Below are 20,952 nucleotides of genomic sequence, written 5' to 3'. Positions count from 1 at the left end.
AAAGTTGAAGAAATATTTAATAAATAAACTAAGTAGCTAAAGTACATAGTAAGGCGGTTCCTCTCTTCACCCAGAAGTCTGGTATTTCCTTCCCAGAGTGGAGATCGACAGCCACAACGAACGCGCCCATTCGCTTCGGGTAGTAGTAGCACGGACAGACGTAGCGATCTATAATATTTTATTCACAAAACGTTTAGTTACAATCACTGTCAGCAATCAGTACTATAGTTAATGCCCGTAAGTCTGTGCTGCGACTTTGCTAACGTTATGTAGATACCGGCAAACATTTTGAGCAAATGTCCTTGCCTGTGCAGAAGCGATTTTTAGATATCACTGGGCGGCGGAAGTGACGTTTGTGTCCCGCGCTGTGGATGATGCGTACTTTCCCGCACTCCCTTGTTTAATACTCAAGAAGTTTGCCGGTATCTGTACCAATTATAAATAATTATATCTGCTTAGGTAAACAATGATTCAAAAGTTAAAAAAAGATATCTATGGACATGTCCTATATATTAGGTCCTTACATATGAAATTGGCGTTTTGTCGTACTGGCCACTTTGACCTCAAATACTTCCTCTTTGGTTAGGAATTTCAAATTCAAATTTGTACAGCTATTTACTCATGTATTTGTGCTTCGATGACCGTCATTTATTTGTTTTTTTCTGTTTGCGTCACTCATTTTACAAAATGGAAAACTTAAAGTATTGCATTATTTACGAGTACGAGTTCCGCCGTGGCACTAGTGCTGCGGAAACGAATCGAAGGGTGAATGTGTATGGCGGTCATGTTGCAAAAGAAAACACAGTTCGTTTGAGGTTCCAAAGTTTTCGTTCTGGAAATTTCGACATGCAGAACAAGCCCCGTGGACGGCCTGAGACCCAAGTTGATAATGAAGTATTGAAGGCTATTGTGGAAGCGGATCCATCGGAAACCACGTCCGAGTTAGCTGTAGGCTGCGGTGTTAGTGATAAAACTGTTTTAATTCACTTGAAGCAAATTGGGAAGATGAAAAAGCTTGAAAGGTTTCAACCTCACGAATTGACTGAAGCAAAGCGGCAAAACGCGCGTCGACTGCTGCGTTACATTACTAAACCGGCACAATAATGAAGGTATTTTAAACCGAACCTGTGATGAAAAATGGATTCTTTACGATGATCGGAAGCGCTCAGCGCAGTGGTTGGATCTTGGTCAGCCAGCCAAATCCTGCCCCAAGCGAAAATTAACCCCAAAAAAGTTACTTGTAAGCGTTTGGTGGACTAGTGCCGGTATTGTTCATTGCAGTTTTCTCAAATCTGGCCAGACTATTACGGCTGATGTCTATTGTCAGCAATTGCAAACCATGATGGAAAAGCTAGCGGCTAAACAACCTAGGCTGGTCAAACGCTCCACGCCACTGCTACTTCACGACAACGCTAGACCACTGCACAACAGACGGCTACCAAATTAGAAGTGCTTCAATTGGAATGTCTAAGACATCCTCCGTACTCCCCGGTCCTTGCTCCAACAGATTACCATTGTTTTCGAAATTTGGACAACTTCTTGCGAGGAATTTTTTTTTAACTCTAATGGGGCAGTCCAAATCGCCTTCACAGATTTTATTGATTCCCGTCCGACTGGTTTTTTTTAGTAAAGGGATCAGTGAACTACCTATGAGATGGCAAAAGTGCATAGAAAACAATGGTTCATACTTTGATTAATTAAATATATTATATTTAAAAATATTCGACTTTTTGTTCCTCCCATACAAAACGCCAATTTCATATGTAAGGACCTTATACTATTATTACGTTATACTAATGTAACTCTGTAAAATTTTACATAATTTAGTCATATATAATGTTATATCAAATAGGATATAAAAACAATTGTAGTTGTTTTCTATTACCGATGAATATAATAGCGAGAGTATGTATACATACTGCGCAACTTTCGTCCTGTTGCACGTATTGGTTTAAAGTGTATAGGCGTAACTGGAAACACGAGCTGCATGGGTAATGGTTCTTGGAGATAGCCCTCCTTCTTGTTCCAGCTAGCGCCTTCTAAGTATAGGCCCCTGCAATAAACTTATCTATTTATAACTATACAACTAACTGCTTATTCGCAGTGGAGGGCAACAAACCTCGAGACCGATCAGGGCAGATTACAGGACTTACTATATCCCAGGTGCAGAGGCTTACCGAAGACAGAGTTGAGGAAGTTGTCCGGCGCCAATAACACGACTTTTTTTTTATATAGAACAGGGTGCAAACGGGCAGAAGGCTCACCTGATTTTAAGTGATACAGCCGCCCATGGACACTCTCAATGCCAGAGGGCTCGCAAGTGTGTTGCCTTTTAAGAATTAGTACACTTTTTTCTTGAAGGACCCGAATTCGAATTTGTTTGGAAATACTTTAATGGGCCGCTGGATCCACATAATGGTGACAAAAACTGCCTTAACGCTGAGAATTGAAGAGTGCCACTGGAGAAGAACAGCTTATAGCCAAGATATAGGTAATATATTCAACGTCGTTTTTCCGAAGTCGCTCTGAGAACATAACATAAACTGTTATTGTTTCGAAGACAGTATTGGGCACTCGTCTTGGTTAATTAAATTAATGTGTGTTTACCGTAATTATCATGTATTTAAGAATAGATACGATTATTAATTTCACTGCAAAAAGCGTATTATATTTGATTTAAGTTGTAAAATAACATTTCCTACCGTATATAGACACCACCATCTCTAGGTGGTCTGACGAAGGAAGTCTCCTCCAAAGGCATCACCGTAAACTCCCAACACAACGTGTCAATGGGCCAGCCCTCGCCACGAGCTGTCGTCTGTCAAAATAACTATATTATGTGACCACAGAATAAATTTAGTAATATTAGCACTAATTGCACTGTTACGAACGCTCTTGGTACGTACAGTACGTAAGATACTTAAAACCGTGGAACTATAAATATGTGAATACTAAACTTGAACAATTTGAAATGAATCGAAGGCTGGAATAAAAAAGGTTATTTCAATAATCAATCAAAAAAAACTTGTTAGTAACGGTCTCTTGACAATTTAAAAGTGTACATCGTGATACGCTGGATAAAATACTAAGACTAACCTGCATGACAGCGGTAAGGAAGCCAGTTGGGGCGACTAAAGATGGAAGCCAGCAAAGCGTCGGTGGTGAGCGAGGCGCATTGGCCCATGCGCCCAAATGCCCGCCTCGCAGGAAGAGCTCGCGACACCACGCGCCCAAGGGCTTCATCGATGGGCGGGCTGAAGATTTGTTTCATAATAATTCAACGTCTTGTATTTATATAGAAACTACGTATCCAATGGAAACGTAACGATAAACAAGACCATGGCGTTTCATAACTCGGTCAACCAACAGCATCTCAATTAAAAACTTTAACCAAACTTTATACGTATATACGTTTATTTAATTTTAATTCAATAAGCGGTATCGTATCCCTACTAAGAATATTAAACCCACATAAGAATGAAAAAGATTGTTATTGGTAAAATGAAAAGATTCGTTCCCTATCTCTTTCCATTCACAACACAGAGATAGTGAACGAATCTTTTCGTATGACACAGTATTGTAGCGAGCGGACTGCATCTCCCATACCGTCTCGCTACAATCCTATTGTATATTCCGATCTACTCCCCTGTTATAGTGTCTAGGAACTTTCTTCCATATCTTATACATATTTTTACTAACAAAAAATAATCGATCACAGCTTAAACAAACACTTTGTGTTCTGAAAAATTTGACTGGTCATTTTCAATACAAAAAGTTATCTAGTGGCAATTTGAGTCAATACAAAAATTGAGTAACCTTTTTGCCAGAAAGTGGGAACTCTCCCTTCGAAAATACACGTGTACATAATTTCCAGCATTTCAGACATCACCACCAGGCCTTCAATGGCACGACGTAACTCCTGTCAAAGGTCAAAAATCGGCTTCAGACTAAATTTAAGTGAAATTAGTCTATACAAACTGGACAATTCACTTTAAAATTAAAAAGAAATCACAGCGTACCAATTCTAGTTCTTGGCCTCCGACTTCTCTACGTTTCGTCATTATTTCTCTTAATCCCGTATAAAGAATTCCCGAATAAAGGTTATCAGCCCGTGCTTGACACAAGCTTTTGGCTTTTTGAAGCTAAGGCATTCTGGTTTCCTTACGATGATTTTCTTCACCATACGAGCGAGTGTTAAACGCGCCCATAGAAAATCAATTGGAATTATAACCTTCAACTTAACCTTCACGTGTAACGGCATTTTTAAGAAATATCCAACAATTCGAACCCGTAGTAACTATAAAACAATACCTTCAAGCCAGAGGTAATGCCCGATATAAGGACATTATAGTATCCGATTTCCTGCAAAAGGGAGACGCACATGGGCATCACAATCTCCGGCCCCATCATCCGCTCCGTGGTCTCCACGTCTATCTTGGACGGCAGCTTCACTATCATCTCAGCTGCTAACTCGTCCACCTATCAAATACCAGGATGTTTCTCTTCTGTTCCGAGTTGACAATCTTTCTGAATTTTTTGTCAAAAACTCAAGCAAAGATATATAGGACATATCTTAGAGATTTTGTTCGATAAGGGTCCAAAATAGATAAACGTAAAATCTCTTGCTTTTTGAAGCAAAAGCATTGGCTTTTAATTACTGTATTTCATGTCTGGTACGTGTACCTAAGGGTAATGTACAAACCGTAGTGGTTTTCAAATGTAACATATAATGATTTAGATTATATTATTTGGTATTACAAAAATGATAATGTTCAAGTGATTTTAATATATACATAGAATATAAATATAAGACGTATATTATGTTTAAATTTAACCAATATGATTATTGTATCTCAACGTTTCGTTGCCTATTGTATGTTTACAACCTTTAGAATATAAGTACAAAATGTTTTTTGAGTCAAATACAGTAATTTTTAGTTTAAATTTATTTTAAATATTAAATATAAATAATTTTAATATGAAACCTGTTTTCAATTATTGCTCTTATACTGTTCAGCACTGTCTGTCTGTCAGAATATTGAAGATAAATAGTTTGCCCGACTCTTGAGTCTTCATTTGTATTTAAGTCGTGTTTTAATAGCAGCTTATGTGTTATATTTTGTCACCATATTATATACTTCGTCTAATACAGACCTTTTGGTCTTCCCCTCCACCGCCTCCCCCTCCGCCCGTGGAGGCCAGAGCAAATAGGGTCGAACACATTATTAGGGCATCCTGAAATGTGTACGAGAAAATTTAACATTGATTAGAAAAATATTAATTTTAAAACTTATTGTCTCCCGTATGTCATATGCGTTTTTGACATACATGAGTCGGATTTAGCGCTCTCAATCTTAAATCTTATTAAAACAATGAATAAAAAGGTTTTTGTTAAAGAAGAAATTAAAGAAAAACATGCTGAATGGAAATCAAACCTGTGCTTGCGTAGCAACGTCAGCAGAGGCATGTTGTCCAACAGACTCGGCTCTTTCATAGGGCGGCAACAGATCCAGGAAGTCACGATAGGACTCCAGGCTTCCGTCTCTTGGGATGTGGTAAGAGGGAATGCTGGAAAGCCTGCAAAAATAAATAGTAGGTTCACAGGACACAGATCCGTGTTCGTCACTAATAATGTTCGCCATTTTTAAATAAAATTAAAAATGCGCTTACATAACCTCTTTGTCATCTTTAACCACTTCCTGAAAAATAAAATTATCACTAACATTACATACACTTACTAAAAATCTCAAAGAATATCTTGTCAACCTATCCTATGCTGATACAGAAAATATTCTTATCGTGCAAACATAGTTTAAATATAAATTTGTGTTATGTAGAAATCATAAAGCTAAATATAGTTCATATGTTAAAAGAAAGAGACTGGCTTCCCGCAACACAGGGAATCCTAAATAGCCTGTATTTTGGGTATAATAAAGATTTTCTTTCTTTATAACAGAAACCGAATAGTTTTGATTTCTGTTTTATTTTTAATAATAATACATACTATAATTAAACTAACCCAAAAGTTAGCTGTGTATTCATAAAAAAAGCACAACGCTAGAGTGTATATCTATCTCTTTTCATTACAGCTTTAACACATCTTCACACAATCACTTTCCGGGCGACTTGATCCCTTGCCGTTGCGTAGAGATGTTGGGTCTCTCTGCATCTCCTACCGCATTTACCATGGGGAGTGTTTAGAAGAGTTGTTCGGTCAAAACCCGCAGCTGAATTTTATTATCGGATGTCAAGGCAAAATACAAAATACCATCCGTATCACCTCGACGTCCGTCGTTCCACAACTGAGCGTTTTCTAAGGCAGTTATTGCCGCGCACCACAACTATGTGGAACCAGCTGCCCACTGAAGTATTTCCGAACCAATTCGACTTAGGATCCTTCAAGAAAAGAGCGTACCAATTCATGAAAGGCCGGCAACACACTTGCGAGCCTTCTGGCAATGTGAGTGTCCATGGGCGGCGGTATCGCTTAACATCAGGTGAGCCTCTTGCCCGTTTGCCTCCTATTACATAAAAAAATAATCTTGACGGAACGGGGCAAAATAATACTAATTGAAAGAGTGCATTGGCACTAGCTTTTATGAGTGAATTAGACTAAAAATGTCAACCAACTGAGCATTTTTAAGGCACTTATAGCTGTGCAGCACTATGTGGAATAACCCGGGGTGGGTAGTAGAAGTATTTATTTCGGGTCCTTCAAGCAAAGAAGGTCTTAAAAAGATAATTTAATTACACATAATAAAAATGGATGAATAGTTCACGGAGAAAGTACACCTGTCTCCACTAGGATTCCCTGTGACGTGGGGAGTCTTTTCCGGTTGAATTGATTACTTGACGTCATAATAAATTCTACATATCACTTACGTATACATTTCATAGGACAGGTTTAGAAGACGTTGCGTAAGATAGTTAATTAAGGAAGGAATAATAATTTAGGAAGTTTTGAATCGATTCTTTCGGAAATTCTATTTTCAAGAAAGTGGTTAAAGTGCCTCTGAAAGAGAAAAAAAGTTGAGCGAAGAAAGTGTTTTTGGGTAGCTTATAAGAATGTTTGTGTTGTGTATGATGTGGTGTGGTCAAAACAGCTTAAAAGGTCAGCAACGCACTTGCGAGACTTCTGATAATGTATCAAGTTGTCACCTATAAAATGGAGTCTCCAAGGCCTCCTCGCAGAAGAACTGGTTGATGTACGCGATGAGCACCCTCTTGTCCCAATCGTCTGTGATGTGTCCCCCGTAGTTGATGATGGCGAATAAGTACCGCAGAGCGTCCCACGGGACCTCCTCGTATTCTTCCAGGTAGTTCGCTAGGAGATTATCCGATACCTGCGTTTTGTTTTAGCTTGTATATGACACAACTCTTATTTATATAAAAATATATGTACTGTTTATTAAAAAAAATATAACAATGAATTATTTAAAAATGCAAGTCAAAATGTAACGTCCTAAAGTCACAATCTCATCCCGAGCGCTGTCAAATATTGCAAACTGCATACGGTAAAAATGGATTGATAGATTTCATGTAGGTCAACTATTTGATAACATTTTCAAATATTATAAGAAAAACAGTTTATTATTATCATTGTTAATTATTCTTATAATCTTAATTATACGTTGATATGATGCTAATGTTCTTTGTCCGCTATGGAATCATAAACTACTTAACCGATTCCAATCAAATTTGCACACCGTGTGAAGTTTGCTCTAACTAAAAAGATAGGATGTGTAAGCCGTGTATATAATGTACTAAACGGCTTACATATATATATAATTCTACTGTTCGTAAAATATATGTCACTGAACTCCTCTTACACGGATGGACCGATTTGAATGTTTTTTTTGTATGCGTTTGGGTGGAGGCCTAGATGGTTTAGATTCACAAATGAGCCCGGCAGATGGCGCTGCAGTCGGTATTTTTATACTTTGTTTAATATCCTAATCGCTTGAAATATCATGCAGGACAAAGTCTGTCAAGTCAAGTCAAATGTAATATATATTATTCTCATAATTCTATAATCATGAAATAATAATTGCAGTTATGAAAATGACAATATGAAACTTACATCAAAATCGGAATCATTAAAACTGTACACGGCATTGTAGCCCAGCTGCCTGAATCTCTTCCTGGCAATAAGAGAGCAGTGGAAGAAAGAGACACAGAAGAGAAGCCGTCGATACTTCGGTGTGGCCTCGTCAAATTTATCCTCGTTCAAGTTCGAGAATATCCGGACGAGGTTACCTTTCAGACCCTGAAATGCGAATTGTTAACGATCACAAGAGTACATTTTTCCTTAGTATGGCATTGAGTCGAACGGTGAAGGAAAACTTCGTGCCGAAACTTTCGACCCAAAAAGTTCTCGGCGTGTGTCAAACACAGGAGGCTGTGTTGCTTATTAGATTGACAATCATGAAATAGATACAGAATTTGAGGCCCAGACCTAAAAAGGTTATACTTTTATGGTGTTCGGCTGACCGTCACTTGATTCACTTAGTTTTTGTATATATTTATTTATTTATTGCAAGAGCCTTTTAGTTTGGTTTATGCTAAAACCATTTGAATTTGATTACATTTTTGCCAATTTTATTTATGAATTACGCTCCTAATTGCATAATTTCGTGAGTGTTTGTGCGTATTGTCGACTTTTCAAAGGCAAATGATTAGTTCTTATATTTTCAGTCTAACCTCTTAGATAACCAGTCTAATTTCCTCTTTATCCTTACTGACAATTGTGTGTCTTTTGGAGGTATGAACTCAGGGTTTATTATCTAATATATAAAATTATCGTGTCACAATGTTCGTTCCCATAATCCTCCGAAACAGTTCGACCGATTCTTATGAATATTTTTATGCATATTCATTATTCAGTTGTCTGAGAATCGGCTACTATCTATCTTTCAAACCCCTAAGTGATAAGGGGACCCCCCAAACACGTAAGTGAAACTTTTTTGACCAAATTTTTCGAAAAATGATCTACTATATGCAACTTTACAGTAATTGGTTAAATAAGGTTAAATTAGATAAAGTTTAACAAAGGGCTTTTATTTTTATATACATGAATACAAATATTTAATTTTACCGTATTACTACTAAGATTAGAAGACTATATACCACCTATAGGTATATTGAATGTAAAATGTATAGACTATCTTGGACTAGATAAAATTCTTCTGAAAGGTCTCTAAGTGTAAAAATCACACATTTATATACAGTAGAACCCGTTTAACACGATCACGCTTAATACGATTTCTCGCATATGAAACTTATTTTCATACATTTCTTAACGCTTAATACGATTCGCCATCCGAGCGATACGAGCCCAGAGGTCTAACAAGAGCTGCCAGAAGAAGAAAAATTTAAGACCAAGATCCACTGGGGCTAAGTGTATATTTGTGGCACCTGCGGCGGCTCCGTGGTCATCTTAATACTTCTCTGCAGAACGCTGAGAGGGAACTTGTCATCGGGCATGGATGAGAGCCAGAGACGGAACCTCGGGTGAATCTTCGGGTTGTCCAGGCCTCGGATGGAGCCCAGCCACTCACACGCCAAGTGGCAGTTGGCAAGGTAAACCCAGCCGCCATCGCGCATACCAGAGATGAGCATCCTGGAGTATTAGGAACAGAAAAATCGGAAGATTTTCTTGCAGTCTTATTTAATATTTTATTAAATAAATAGATTATGTTTTCTGTCATTTTATTTATAAATCTAAAATCTATAAATGGTTTAGATTTACAATTTATTTTGTTCAACTTGTCCGCTAAACGTCTATCGAATCCGCTAGTTTATCATAATAAGTCTACGATATAGGAGTATTTAACCAGCGTTATTGGAAAATTAACTTAACTTATACATAGTTTAGCCATAAATTTTAGTCTACATAGCGGTAGAGACCTCGTCGGGTTTGTAATTAAGCTTAACCGCCGCTCATGGATACTCAATGCCAGAGGGCTCGCGAGTGCGTTGCCGGTCTTTTAAGAATTGAAAATCTTTATTCCTGAAGTATCCTAATTAGAATTGGTTCGGAAATACTTCAGTGGGCAGCTGGTTCCACATAGAAGCCAAAAACTGCATTAAAAAACGCTCAGTGACGGACGTGGAGTTGATACAGGTGGAATTGCGTATTCTGCCTCGATGTCCGAACTTGGGATCATTTTTGCTATTAGAAGTTACAGAGTACCAGCCCTGATATTGAATTGATTCAATTAAAATACTCACCTAGCCGCAGTGGGCGCCTGTCCCTGACCCAAGCTGAGTGACTGGAACTTGTCAAACATCTTGACATCCTGCGCCAGTTGGATAAGTGCCGCAGTCGGATCGACTCCGGGGGATAACACAAAGAGAAGGGACGTCTTCCATGTCGATTCTTCCCAAGCAGCCTGAAATTATACAGAATTTTGCTATTCACGTAAAAAAACAATTTTTGTAAAAAAAAAAGTCAATGGATGGACAGAATTTACGAAGACCGAAAATCACACAAACACTACTGACGCAAAATGGAAGAAGTCTAAAAAGAAGTAATATTGCCTTGTTTTCCAAAATTCAAATCATCTTATGTGAAATAAGGAACATATTTTTTTGGAATTAGGTTTTGTAACTTTTAAAACAATAGATAAAAAATTATGAAGTGAAACTCACGAGTACGTTGCCGGCCTTTCAGAAATTGAAGGACCCTAGTGAAAGTTTTCATGATGAACGCTAAATCGATTAGTTCGTTCCGTACTTCAATAGGCTGGTTTCAATAGTTTTCCGAAAAACTCTCAGTGCTTTCAATGCTCAGAGGGATATAAATTTCTTAAGACAAAATAATTTAGTTAAAAATGCATACTGGTACACCAAATACCTTAATATCAAGCACGGGCGGCTCCACGTACCGCGGTCCCAGCGTGTTCACGATAAAGGCAGACACGCACGCAGACACGCGGTCCGCTCGTAGCGAACGTACGAATAGTATACGTTGGAACTCGTTGCATATCTCGTTCCATTCACCTGATTAAAAGATCCATTAACGTTTCCAAGATCACTTTGGATAGACATAAAACTTATATATTACTTAAATTTGTCTAATGTCTGTACGTTGACTCTATATTAACCATATATAACAATAGAATACAAGCTAAATGATTTTAAAAAATGTGTGCGTGTTGTCTAGTCTACATACGTAAGAAGTGAAACTTCTTTATGACCTTGTTCTTCGAAAAATGATCTACTATATGCAACTTTACAGAAATCGGTTAAATAAAGTTAAATTAGATAAAGTTTAACAAAAGGCTTTTACTATCATAGACATGGATACAAATCATACTGTTATTTCATTTTACCTTATTACTACTAAGATTATTACAGAATTTCATTAATTGTAATAGATTTATTATTTTATTTTTCTTATTAATGGCTTCGAATCTCTTCGAATCAACCGTGGTAGGTACAAGAAAAAGACTCCGCGTAACGGGAAAACGTGACACGTAACCGAAAAATGTGCCGGTAATTTTTTTTCCAACGCCGATAAAGACGTTTCACTTCAAAAATGTGTTTATTAATTACAAACAATGCATTAAAATGTGAAAAATTTTAGAAGAATGCCTGCGTCTGGATATACTCTCGGGGTGTAACTTCCATGATTTAGTTAATTGACATGTAAAGAATGAATGCAATGTAACAGTCAAAGAGAGTGCCTACGTCTGGATATACTCTCGGGGCGTAACTCTCGACGATTCGCAGAGAGATTCGACGAGGGAATCGCCATGCTTATCAAACTAAGAACGTCTGTGTGAGCAAAATGTACAGCCTCATATAATGTCTATCAAGTTGTGTGTTTAGTTTACATAGACTAGGCGAGATACGACACGATACTTATAGAATATATATATAAATGTATTAATATTGCTTACATTTTGCCTAATGTATTAAGACGATAAATATACAATTACTTGTTCAAAGTGAAGTTCGTGTCATAACCTTACCTACGAGCGGCTGCGATTCCGGTTCCGGGTGAAGATACCATTCCTTCCACTCCTTTGAGAACGTTTCAAAAGCGTCGATGACACCATGAAAGCCCGGTATCTTGTCCAACTCTGTGATATTATCCCAACAATCCTCTGGTAGCCAGTCTGAAATAATAGGTAGGTGATCAGCATTCTGTGCCTGACGGACGCGTCGACTTCTTGGGTCTAAAGCAAGCCGGTTTCCTCACGATGTTTTATTTCACCATTCGAGAAAATGTTTAATGCGCACATGGATAGAAACTCCACAGCTGGGGATCGAACTTACGACCTCAGGGATGAGAGTCGCATGCTGAAGCCACTAGGCCAACACTGATCTAAAAGCATTACACTCCTATTCAAACAATAAGAAATATAAAAAAAACGAAAAATGGTATCTTTTTAGTAAAATTGAAAATAGATTTAAAATATTATAATACGTTGGTACAAATAAGAAAATATCAGACAACATTAAGTATATTAAAGAAATAGGTAAGACGCGAATTTAATTTAAATCCATATTTGACGTGACAGCGTCTAATAAATGACCGCCGGCTGCACGCACGAAAAAGTATTACTCATTGTCCCGTTACGCTCATTTTACGCTTGCGCCGCATATATCTTTTTTCCACACGATTGGCCTATGCATCCTTCTTTTTTTGTATCCATACATAGTGATTAAATATTAATATAATTAAAATTCAATTTTATTCATAAAAGTACGCAATCATTTCATCAATATTTTGTTATGACGTTGTCACGTTTGTCCGTAAATAAACTTTATAGACAACCATTTTTTTATAAACAAACAAAACTTCCTGTCTTCACTCAAAATATTATACCTCTACGTTTACATTCACAAAATAAGTATTTCGACTCACTTGTAGGATTGTCAGGTTGTTCAGACCTGTCGAGAACTATACCTCCTTTCAATACGAACAGATACTCGTTCATATTCATCTTTCCCATTTGGAATAGAATTCGCGAAACCATGTGGAAAGACAGCAAGAGTTTGTGTCGTTCGAATAACGCACGACATGTGTTTCTAAAAGTATTTTAATCAAATGAAGACGGTATTTACAAATCTCTAATAAGGTCAAGATTTGGACTCGGGTCTTAAAAAAATATAGAAACGTAACAATATGTTATTGGTAGTATAAAATATAAATATAATTTTGCAAAGAGGGGTTTTAAACGAAGGGATTCGCCATCCAACCACAAAATTTGAACCAAAATAGACTTTTTTAATGAATACTAACTCCCATAGAGGGCGCTGATGTCAAAGTTTTTGTTTAGTATTTAATGACGAATGCCGAATGACGAATAATATTTCATGTTTAATTATCGTAATTAAAAAGAAAACAGTGTTTTTTTTTAACTTTTACCAGGCATTATAATTTTAAATGTTATGACGACTTTATTACTGGGTGAATAATTAATATATGCAACGAAATAATTCGACTTCGTCCTTCAAGAAAAGAGCGTACCAATTCTTAAAAAGCCGGCAACGTACTCGCGAGCCCTCTGGCATTGAGAGTGTCCATGGGCGGCGGTATCACTTAACATCAGGTGAACCTCCTGCCGGTTTGCCGTTCTATTAAAAAACCCCTCAGCGTGAGTAGACAAATAAAAATAATACATTTTTATCTCAGTCTTTATAGGAATAACATCTTATTTTACCATTTTCTATAATACGATTACCATTTTAGCACTACGATCACGTGAAACATTATAACATGAGTTCCAAGTAAAAGACTCAGATAAACCCGAGAGAATCAAACACTTACTTGTAGACAGAAAAGGTGTGGAACTCATTCAAGTTGTTGATCCTGTCCTCCAATTCGCCCCCTTTGGGGCTTCGGTCGATGGAGTACGTGAACAGGTCGATATACGCGTCCAGAGAGAACTGGTACATGGGGTCTATGCGTGACAGGTCGTTCAGGGCGAAGAACAATACTGATGCCCGCACTGCGACCGGTACGTATCCCTATTGCATGGGGGATGAAATTATTTTGTTATTATTTTTGTCAGTATCGAAAAATAAGTTTAACATGAAAAATAAAGGAGAGGATTCCTAACAAGGATGAAATTTATTTATTAGATTTGAGGATAGATAATATATTTCAAACATTGTTCAGTAAATTGATTCCAATAAAATATAATAATATGTATATTTTAACAGATTCCGATAAGTCCAAAATAATTAAAAACTTGGTTTCTAATTTATAATATATTTAGAGATATTTGCTTCAATACGGGTGAAAATAATGTGTGTTACAAATAAATGAACCATAGATAAGTATACCTTGTAAAATCTTAGTTAGTATTAAATATATATATATATATATACAGGTTGGGCAAAAAGTCGTGTATAAATGCAACTAGGGGTTTCATGGGGTCATCAGCTGCAAAAAAATGTTCTACAGTAGGTCCTTAAACTCGATCTCTACAGAGTTATTAGTTATTTTTCGTTTTCATAAGAAAATTGACTTGTTTTACTAATACTTATTAAGATTCGAAAATATCTACACCCTGTATTTTTTTATGATATCCACTAGATTGGCATTGACTAAACCTGTCGGGCTGTATCAATTTCCTTTTCCGTAACTTGTGATGTGATCAGGGCTTCCTTCACTTCAAGGGATGTGCGCTAAAAAAAACAAAACTGAATTTCCAATTCTCTTCTTAACAAAGTTAGACCAGAACAATTTTAAACATCAAGTATAGAGAAGACATGTTAAATGAAGTTACTTTTTTAATAATAATAAATACAACATTATAAAGAGATGCATGTATATGGGTTATATCTTTAAATACCTGCGAAGTCTGAAGTGTTACGAACAACTCCTCGTTCTCCAAAAGCGGTACTTGAGACTCGTACATAATACGCAACAAGTCGTTTTCTAAATCCATCTGTAATTAACACGATATAAATGATATAAAGAGACAATCAAAATTCACTTATTTAATAGATTTATTTATTTCGTAATCCTAACACGAATTATAAATAACAAAAAAGAATTATACGAAAGATATAGCCCAAGATTTTTCCGCGCACCACCGCTTTGTGGAACCAGCTGTCCCCTGAAGTATTTCCGAACCAATTCGACTTAGGGTCCTTCAAGAAAAGAGCGTACCAATTCTTAAAAGCCCGGCAGCGCACACGCGAGCCCTCTGGCATTGAGAGTGTCCATGGGCGGCGGTATCACTTAACATCAGGTGAGCCTCCTGCTCGATCGCCCCTAGTTGTATAAAAAAAAGATGGAATACATGATATACAAGAAATTCAAACATTTGCAAAAGAAAACAATAAAAAATATAAAATATATTAAATTTAGAATATATTAAAATTTAGAATTATGTAAATATTATAAGTTTTAATAATAATACATAGCTTTAATCCGTTCAAAAAGTGTTTTTCTTAATGTGTAAAAGCTATTTTAACAAAAGACAATACTTTATTTATATTTAATAAAACCAATCTTCTCTCTCTACATATAGAAAGTAAAAAAAAACTCTAAAACATTTAAAGGACTTCGGATTTCTTTATCTGTTTCGTGATCACTTGTTTATTAATAGTCAAGTTGACGATCAGTTTTCCTTCTGTGTCCCACGCCGTCAAGGAATGGGTCATGTCATGATTGTTTATTATGAATTATAAGATTCTCGTATCACTTATTACACGTCATTTAATTTGTCTCAGATATCCCTACTCATCGACAAAGACAGAGGGTATCGGCTTAGGGAAAAAACAGGGCGTAAAAAACAAAATATAAAACCATCATACAAAATGACTATGGCAAACATAGTCGCATATCTCGCATATATCGCAGTCCAGTTTCCGGAAGCGGCAACTGTTTACAAGCATGACGTGTGAGCCACCCATACTCAACCAATCAACAATATTCGACGGATTAAACTCAAAACTCAAAATATATTTATTATAGGTAAACTATTATCTTAAATAATCTATTAGTGATTTGTGTCTTTTTACTTTCTATTTTTAATGTATCATCTTTTTAGTTTAGTTTGTTTTTGTTTTGTTTCTGTTTAGTTTTGTCTTAATAACTGTATAACATGTATTTTTGCACTTCTCACTGTAATTTAATACATTTTTTTTCTCACAAATGTAGACATAGAAACAACATTGTTGCACAGCTACAACCTCAGGAATGAGAGTCTCACGCTAAAGCCACTAGGCCAATACTGCATACGTAATGGATAGAATGTAACTAAGACCAAAAATCAAGAGTACTAAAACACCTAGAACCTAATCTCTTATGGATTTGAAATTTAGCAATAAAACAAATTTCTTACAAGTCTCGAGTCCATAACAAAAACTCAAATTTACTCACCAGAACTTTCTTATTATTAGCGATGGTCATGACGAGGTTGTCCTTCATGAGCTCCAGCTGCGGTCTCTCCTTGCGCACCACGATGCCAAGCAGCTGGGACGTCAGACCTTGCTCCTTCACGGCGAAGTTCACCATGGTCGTCTTTGTCAAAGTCTCGGGCGTGTACACAGGGTTGCCTGGTAAATTAAAACCTCATCTTCATGACGAAATATTTGGTGAATTCACTTAACAGCTTACTGAGGGATACGAAATGCCGGAATAAGTGAAAAGTCATTTAGTACATTAATCTTATTAAAAATTAAATAAATTACTAGTATGATATATATTTTTGAAGTGAAACTTCTTTATCGGCGTTGGAAAAAAATTTACCGTCACATTTTTCGGTTGCGCGTCACATTTTTCCGTTACACGTTCTTGTCCCTACCATGGTTGATTCGAAGACATTATTAACAAAAATATATAATAACGATAACAATTATAGTAATAAATCTATTACAATTAATGAAATTCTGTAATAATCTTAGTAGTAATAAGGTAAAATGAAATAATCGTAATATTTGTATTCATGTCTAGGATAATAAAAGCTTTTTGTTTAACTTTATCTAATTTAACTTTATTTAACCAATTTCTGTAATGTTGCATATAGTAGATCATTTTTAGAAAAATAAGGTCAAAAAGAAATTTCACTTCTTACGTGTGTACACGAGTACACGCACACATTTTTTTTTTAAACTACACGGGCGACGTCACGGACTCAATTGAACATTAATTGTGTATAAAAACACTCTCCAACAACTAATAACACAAAAAGAGCTACCAACCAAGTTTTGTAGTTAAATACATTCTGAAGTTCTGATTATAAGGCACCATTTTCTCATTAAACTTAATGACAAGGGCAGTTCCAATTTTCACTATGGCCTTATCCAAAATGGGAGCAATCGATGGGTCCAGGACTTCGCCAACGTTTTGGACTAAAATTGGTTTGCCCTCAGTGAGGCCCGTTTCCATTACTTTAAGATAATTTGGTTGACCAAAGTCGACAATCTGGAATATTATTTACACAATTAAAATATCGCAAAAGTGATGTATAAAATGTAACAAAAAACAATATCCATCTTTTAAACATTTTGGAGACATTTATCACATAAATTAATCAATAATTGTATTAGAATATTTATTTATTTTATTTATTATCACTTCGTTACACTACAATATAAAAAAATTGAACATAATTAAATCAAAAGGAGGGCAACTAGAATAACTAGCGTTAGATAAATTTTGTCACAACTATATTACTGTCATGAATTAAGTGTTTATTATTTATTTATTCATTCATTATTTATCGCAAGCTCCGAGCCGAAGTCATTCCGAAATTCTTTTTGAATTAAAAAAATATCGTGACATTTTATATTAATAATGTCTCATTAAATACCTCAATTTCATTCTTCTCCTCGAGATGTGAGATCCAAATGAGCGCCTGTCCCTGAGGGTCCACGGCCAGCGGCCATCTCGTCGCACGAACCACTATTATGCCGTTCTCAGCACTGAAGTTGTCATCTACATTTAACAAATCTTATAAACCGTCTGGTAGAAACTGACACAAAAAACATGGCAAAAAAGTTTTTAAAGTTCTTTTGACATTATTAACGTTTATTATTATTGCAGCGCGATACTAGTTCCATTGACATCGGGTAAACTCAAAATAACATTATTTTTATAGATAACCAAGTACACTTATGAACGTCAACAGAAAAGATGTTAAATTGAGTCTAAATTCACATTTACTACGAGTTCGCAAGTCAAGGGCGTAGAGTGGGCAAGAACAACTGGCATGAAATTTTCCGCCACTCTTTAATCGCCAAGTTTTGAGTCATACCAATTGTTTGAACTAGAAAATCAATCCCAAGGATTAGGATCATTTAAATAATGTTCAAATTTATAAAAAGCTTTATTGCTTAATTTACGTTTAACGAGAGTGTTGACTTTATTCAGTGATAAATCTCTAAATTCGTTTGGGAATTTGTTGTTAAAACGAATACAATTTCCATATACGGAGTGGTTTAACTTCTGAAGCCTGGTTGGTCGTACGCTTAAATCAGTTCTATTTCGAGGATTATACAGGTGAAACCCACCATTTGTTTTTAAAATCGTTCATATTTTTTTGTACATACAACAACGCTTCAAGATTGATAGAGAGTGTTATATTATTTTATTCCTTGTATTAATATGAGGTATTATATGAGGTAATACAATGTATTAAAATAAGCATACATTAATTTTGTTATAATGTTTTTATGAACATTACCGGGTAACCCCATATAGTTCCAGTCCCTTAAGGTCGCGTCGTCCAAGAGGAAGTACTTCATACTGAGATCCATTGTACAAGGCACACCTTCATTGTACACCTGGGTAGTAATACGAGTAATTAAATAAAGCGCCGCATGAGAGAAACATTTTCCCTTACATTCCATGGCATATCACGAACATAATAAACCAATTCTCAATTAAGGAAAAGCGCTATGCTTTCGTAAGTATAATATTTTTTTTTAAATTAATATTTATTACACATAATAATAAAGTTATAGAGAGTTAAGAGAAATTACACTAGGATTCCTGTGTCGTTCGTAGTCTCTTTCTTTTGACATATTAAGTGTACTTGATGTAATAATTTCTACATAGCATAATGGGTAATTAATAATTAAACTATTGTTGAACGAGAATAATACTTTCAGTTTCAACATAATTACCGTTAATAAAATATATAATAGTATAAATAAACAGTTTTCGTTTTATTATTGAATGTTTCATGAGTGTTTGGGTTCAACAGAAAATTAGCGCCTGGCGCAATATATAAGCAATGACGCTTGAAATCATTTCTGATATCCGATTAGCAGATGGCAAAATGTTATTTACGGTAAATATGTACAATGTACATGTAATTTAGATCTTACGGCGACAATTGTTTAGAATCGAAGCTCATTTCGAGGCATTTTTAAGGCAAAATTTGTGTTTGTTATAAGGTTTTTAAAACATACAATAAATAATTCAGTGGCAATATCAATCTAATAGGCAATTAAGTGATCAGTACCTGACGCTGCAGCCACTAGACCAAAAATGCTCGCAAATTACGTTTTCAAGACATTTTATTACGTGAAGTTTCCACAGGTCTTAAAGCAATTACCTATGTATTTCTCACATTTAATTTCTAACTGTAACTGAGTAATGACGTATTTAAAATTGGTACAATTGTTTAACTCGACTTTAAACTGAAATTACGAGACAAACAATATTTATTAACGTAATAAAGTGATAAAAATTTAACAACGCAATTACACTTTACTAATATTTTAAATAGAAAAAACTACTGATTCGATTTCAGAAGTTGCTTAACAATTAATTATAAAAAAAATATATATATATCCGGCCGTATTATTACCTCATTGAACCAGTCATACATAAGCGCCTCCCTGTACTCGGATATAAAGGGACCCAGGTAAGCCACGAAGCCTGTCGCGATAAGACAGTCGCCAGGCAGATTGTCAAATTCCTTGTCTAACCGCTCCACTGTCAGCTCCCATCGCTCTCGTTCACCTTTAATGGTTATGAATTAATAAATATTTTATTATTTAACTAAACAATAAATAAATCAAATAGTTATATTCACATTCAATAAAAGGAATACAAGAAGTAACGAAAAGCAACAGAATAAAGTATGTATACAACTTTGAATTTTTACCAAAATTCGAAAAAGGGTAGTTTAGGCACAACCATAGAATAGTACTAGGCTATATATTAACGAAATATATATGTATTACATAAGCATCAGTTGTTACATGTTAGCTAACCTAAGCTAACCAATAAACCATATATATTACATAACAGTATTCAGAAAAATGCAGGAATGATGAGGAATAATATTACAATAATATTTTACTCCGAAGTCCAAAATTCTATCTAATACTAGCTGACCCGGCAAACGTCGTTTTGCCAGGTATATTATTTCCAGGAAACATTTTTTTTAGTTCAATAAAAAATAAAAATAACCTGTCTACTATAATAAAAATAGGGGTTGATCGTAGAGGGGTGACAATTAAGGGTTGTATGTATCATAAAAAAATAAAAACAAAAAAAATTGTTTAAATATAAAAAAAAAGTTTTTTGGGGTGGACACCCCTTATCACTTAGGGGTTTGAAAGATAGATAGTAGCCGATTCTCAGACTTACTGAATGATGAATATGCATAAAAGATTCATAGTATGGGAACAAACGACATTACACGAGAATTTTATATATGTATATAGAGATTAACTTTGAAATCATTACTACTACCAAAGGGTAAAATAACACTAAATTAATGTAAAGAATATTTTGGTGACTCAGCTGCACATATAATAAATACTCGTGGAAACAGGCTTAGTATCCAATTTATTAAAGTATTATATATTTATAGACCCTTTGAAGGGTATCAAAAATTTGAGTTAGACTCATTTGAGTGTTCCCCTCCACGGAAATCTTTAGTAAAAGGCGAAAGATTTATACGTTTTGAAGGGAAACCAGAGTAACATTAGGATTCTTTGATAAATTATATATAGCCCTTGAACATA

General features: G+C 35.5%; 1 protein-coding gene and 1 non-coding gene across 2 annotated transcripts in view; both read right to left on the bottom strand.

The window, feature by feature from the left end:
* The window catches only part of LOC123709022 (dynein axonemal heavy chain 2), a 65,899-nt gene continuing 44,947 nt past the window's right edge, over nt 1–20,952 (bottom strand). The window contains exons 59-81 of the mRNA XM_045660100.1: nt 19,785–19,939; nt 18,654–18,753; nt 17,781–17,905; nt 17,170–17,392; nt 16,349–16,524; nt 14,811–14,906; nt 14,569–14,643; nt 13,781–13,980; nt 12,875–13,038; nt 11,976–12,122; nt 10,856–11,001; nt 10,231–10,391; nt 9,415–9,619; nt 8,081–8,266; nt 7,159–7,343; nt 5,436–5,577; nt 5,155–5,235; nt 4,312–4,479; nt 3,817–3,919; nt 3,097–3,254; nt 2,703–2,818; nt 1,920–2,053; nt 1–168 (exon numbers count right to left, since the gene is read on the bottom strand). Coding sequence (XP_045516056.1) covers nt 29–168; nt 1,920–2,053; nt 2,703–2,818; nt 3,097–3,254; nt 3,817–3,919; nt 4,312–4,479; nt 5,155–5,235; nt 5,436–5,577; nt 7,159–7,343; nt 8,081–8,266; nt 9,415–9,619; nt 10,231–10,391; nt 10,856–11,001; nt 11,976–12,122; nt 12,875–13,038; nt 13,781–13,980; nt 14,569–14,643; nt 14,811–14,906; nt 16,349–16,524; nt 17,170–17,392; nt 17,781–17,905; nt 18,654–18,753; nt 19,785–19,939 — 3,386 coding nt within the window. The 3' untranslated portion in view covers nt 1–28. The remainder of the gene's footprint in view (nt 169–1,919; nt 2,054–2,702; nt 2,819–3,096; nt 3,255–3,816; nt 3,920–4,311; nt 4,480–5,154; nt 5,236–5,435; nt 5,578–7,158; nt 7,344–8,080; nt 8,267–9,414; nt 9,620–10,230; nt 10,392–10,855; nt 11,002–11,975; nt 12,123–12,874; nt 13,039–13,780; nt 13,981–14,568; nt 14,644–14,810; nt 14,907–16,348; nt 16,525–17,169; nt 17,393–17,780; nt 17,906–18,653; nt 18,754–19,784; nt 19,940–20,952) is intronic.
* On the bottom strand, nt 20,799–20,910 carry LOC123709151. Its single transcript, XR_006753695.1, has one exon. It is a non-coding gene; the product is annotated as a U5 spliceosomal RNA (small nuclear RNA).

This window comes from Pieris brassicae, chromosome 4 (genome assembly GCF_905147105.1).
Source record: "Pieris brassicae chromosome 4, ilPieBrab1.1, whole genome shotgun sequence".
Taxonomy (NCBI): Eukaryota; Metazoa; Arthropoda; class Insecta; order Lepidoptera; family Pieridae; genus Pieris; species Pieris brassicae.
Note: the sequence above shows the minus strand (reverse complement) of the source record. Positions and strands in the feature narration are given on the sequence as shown.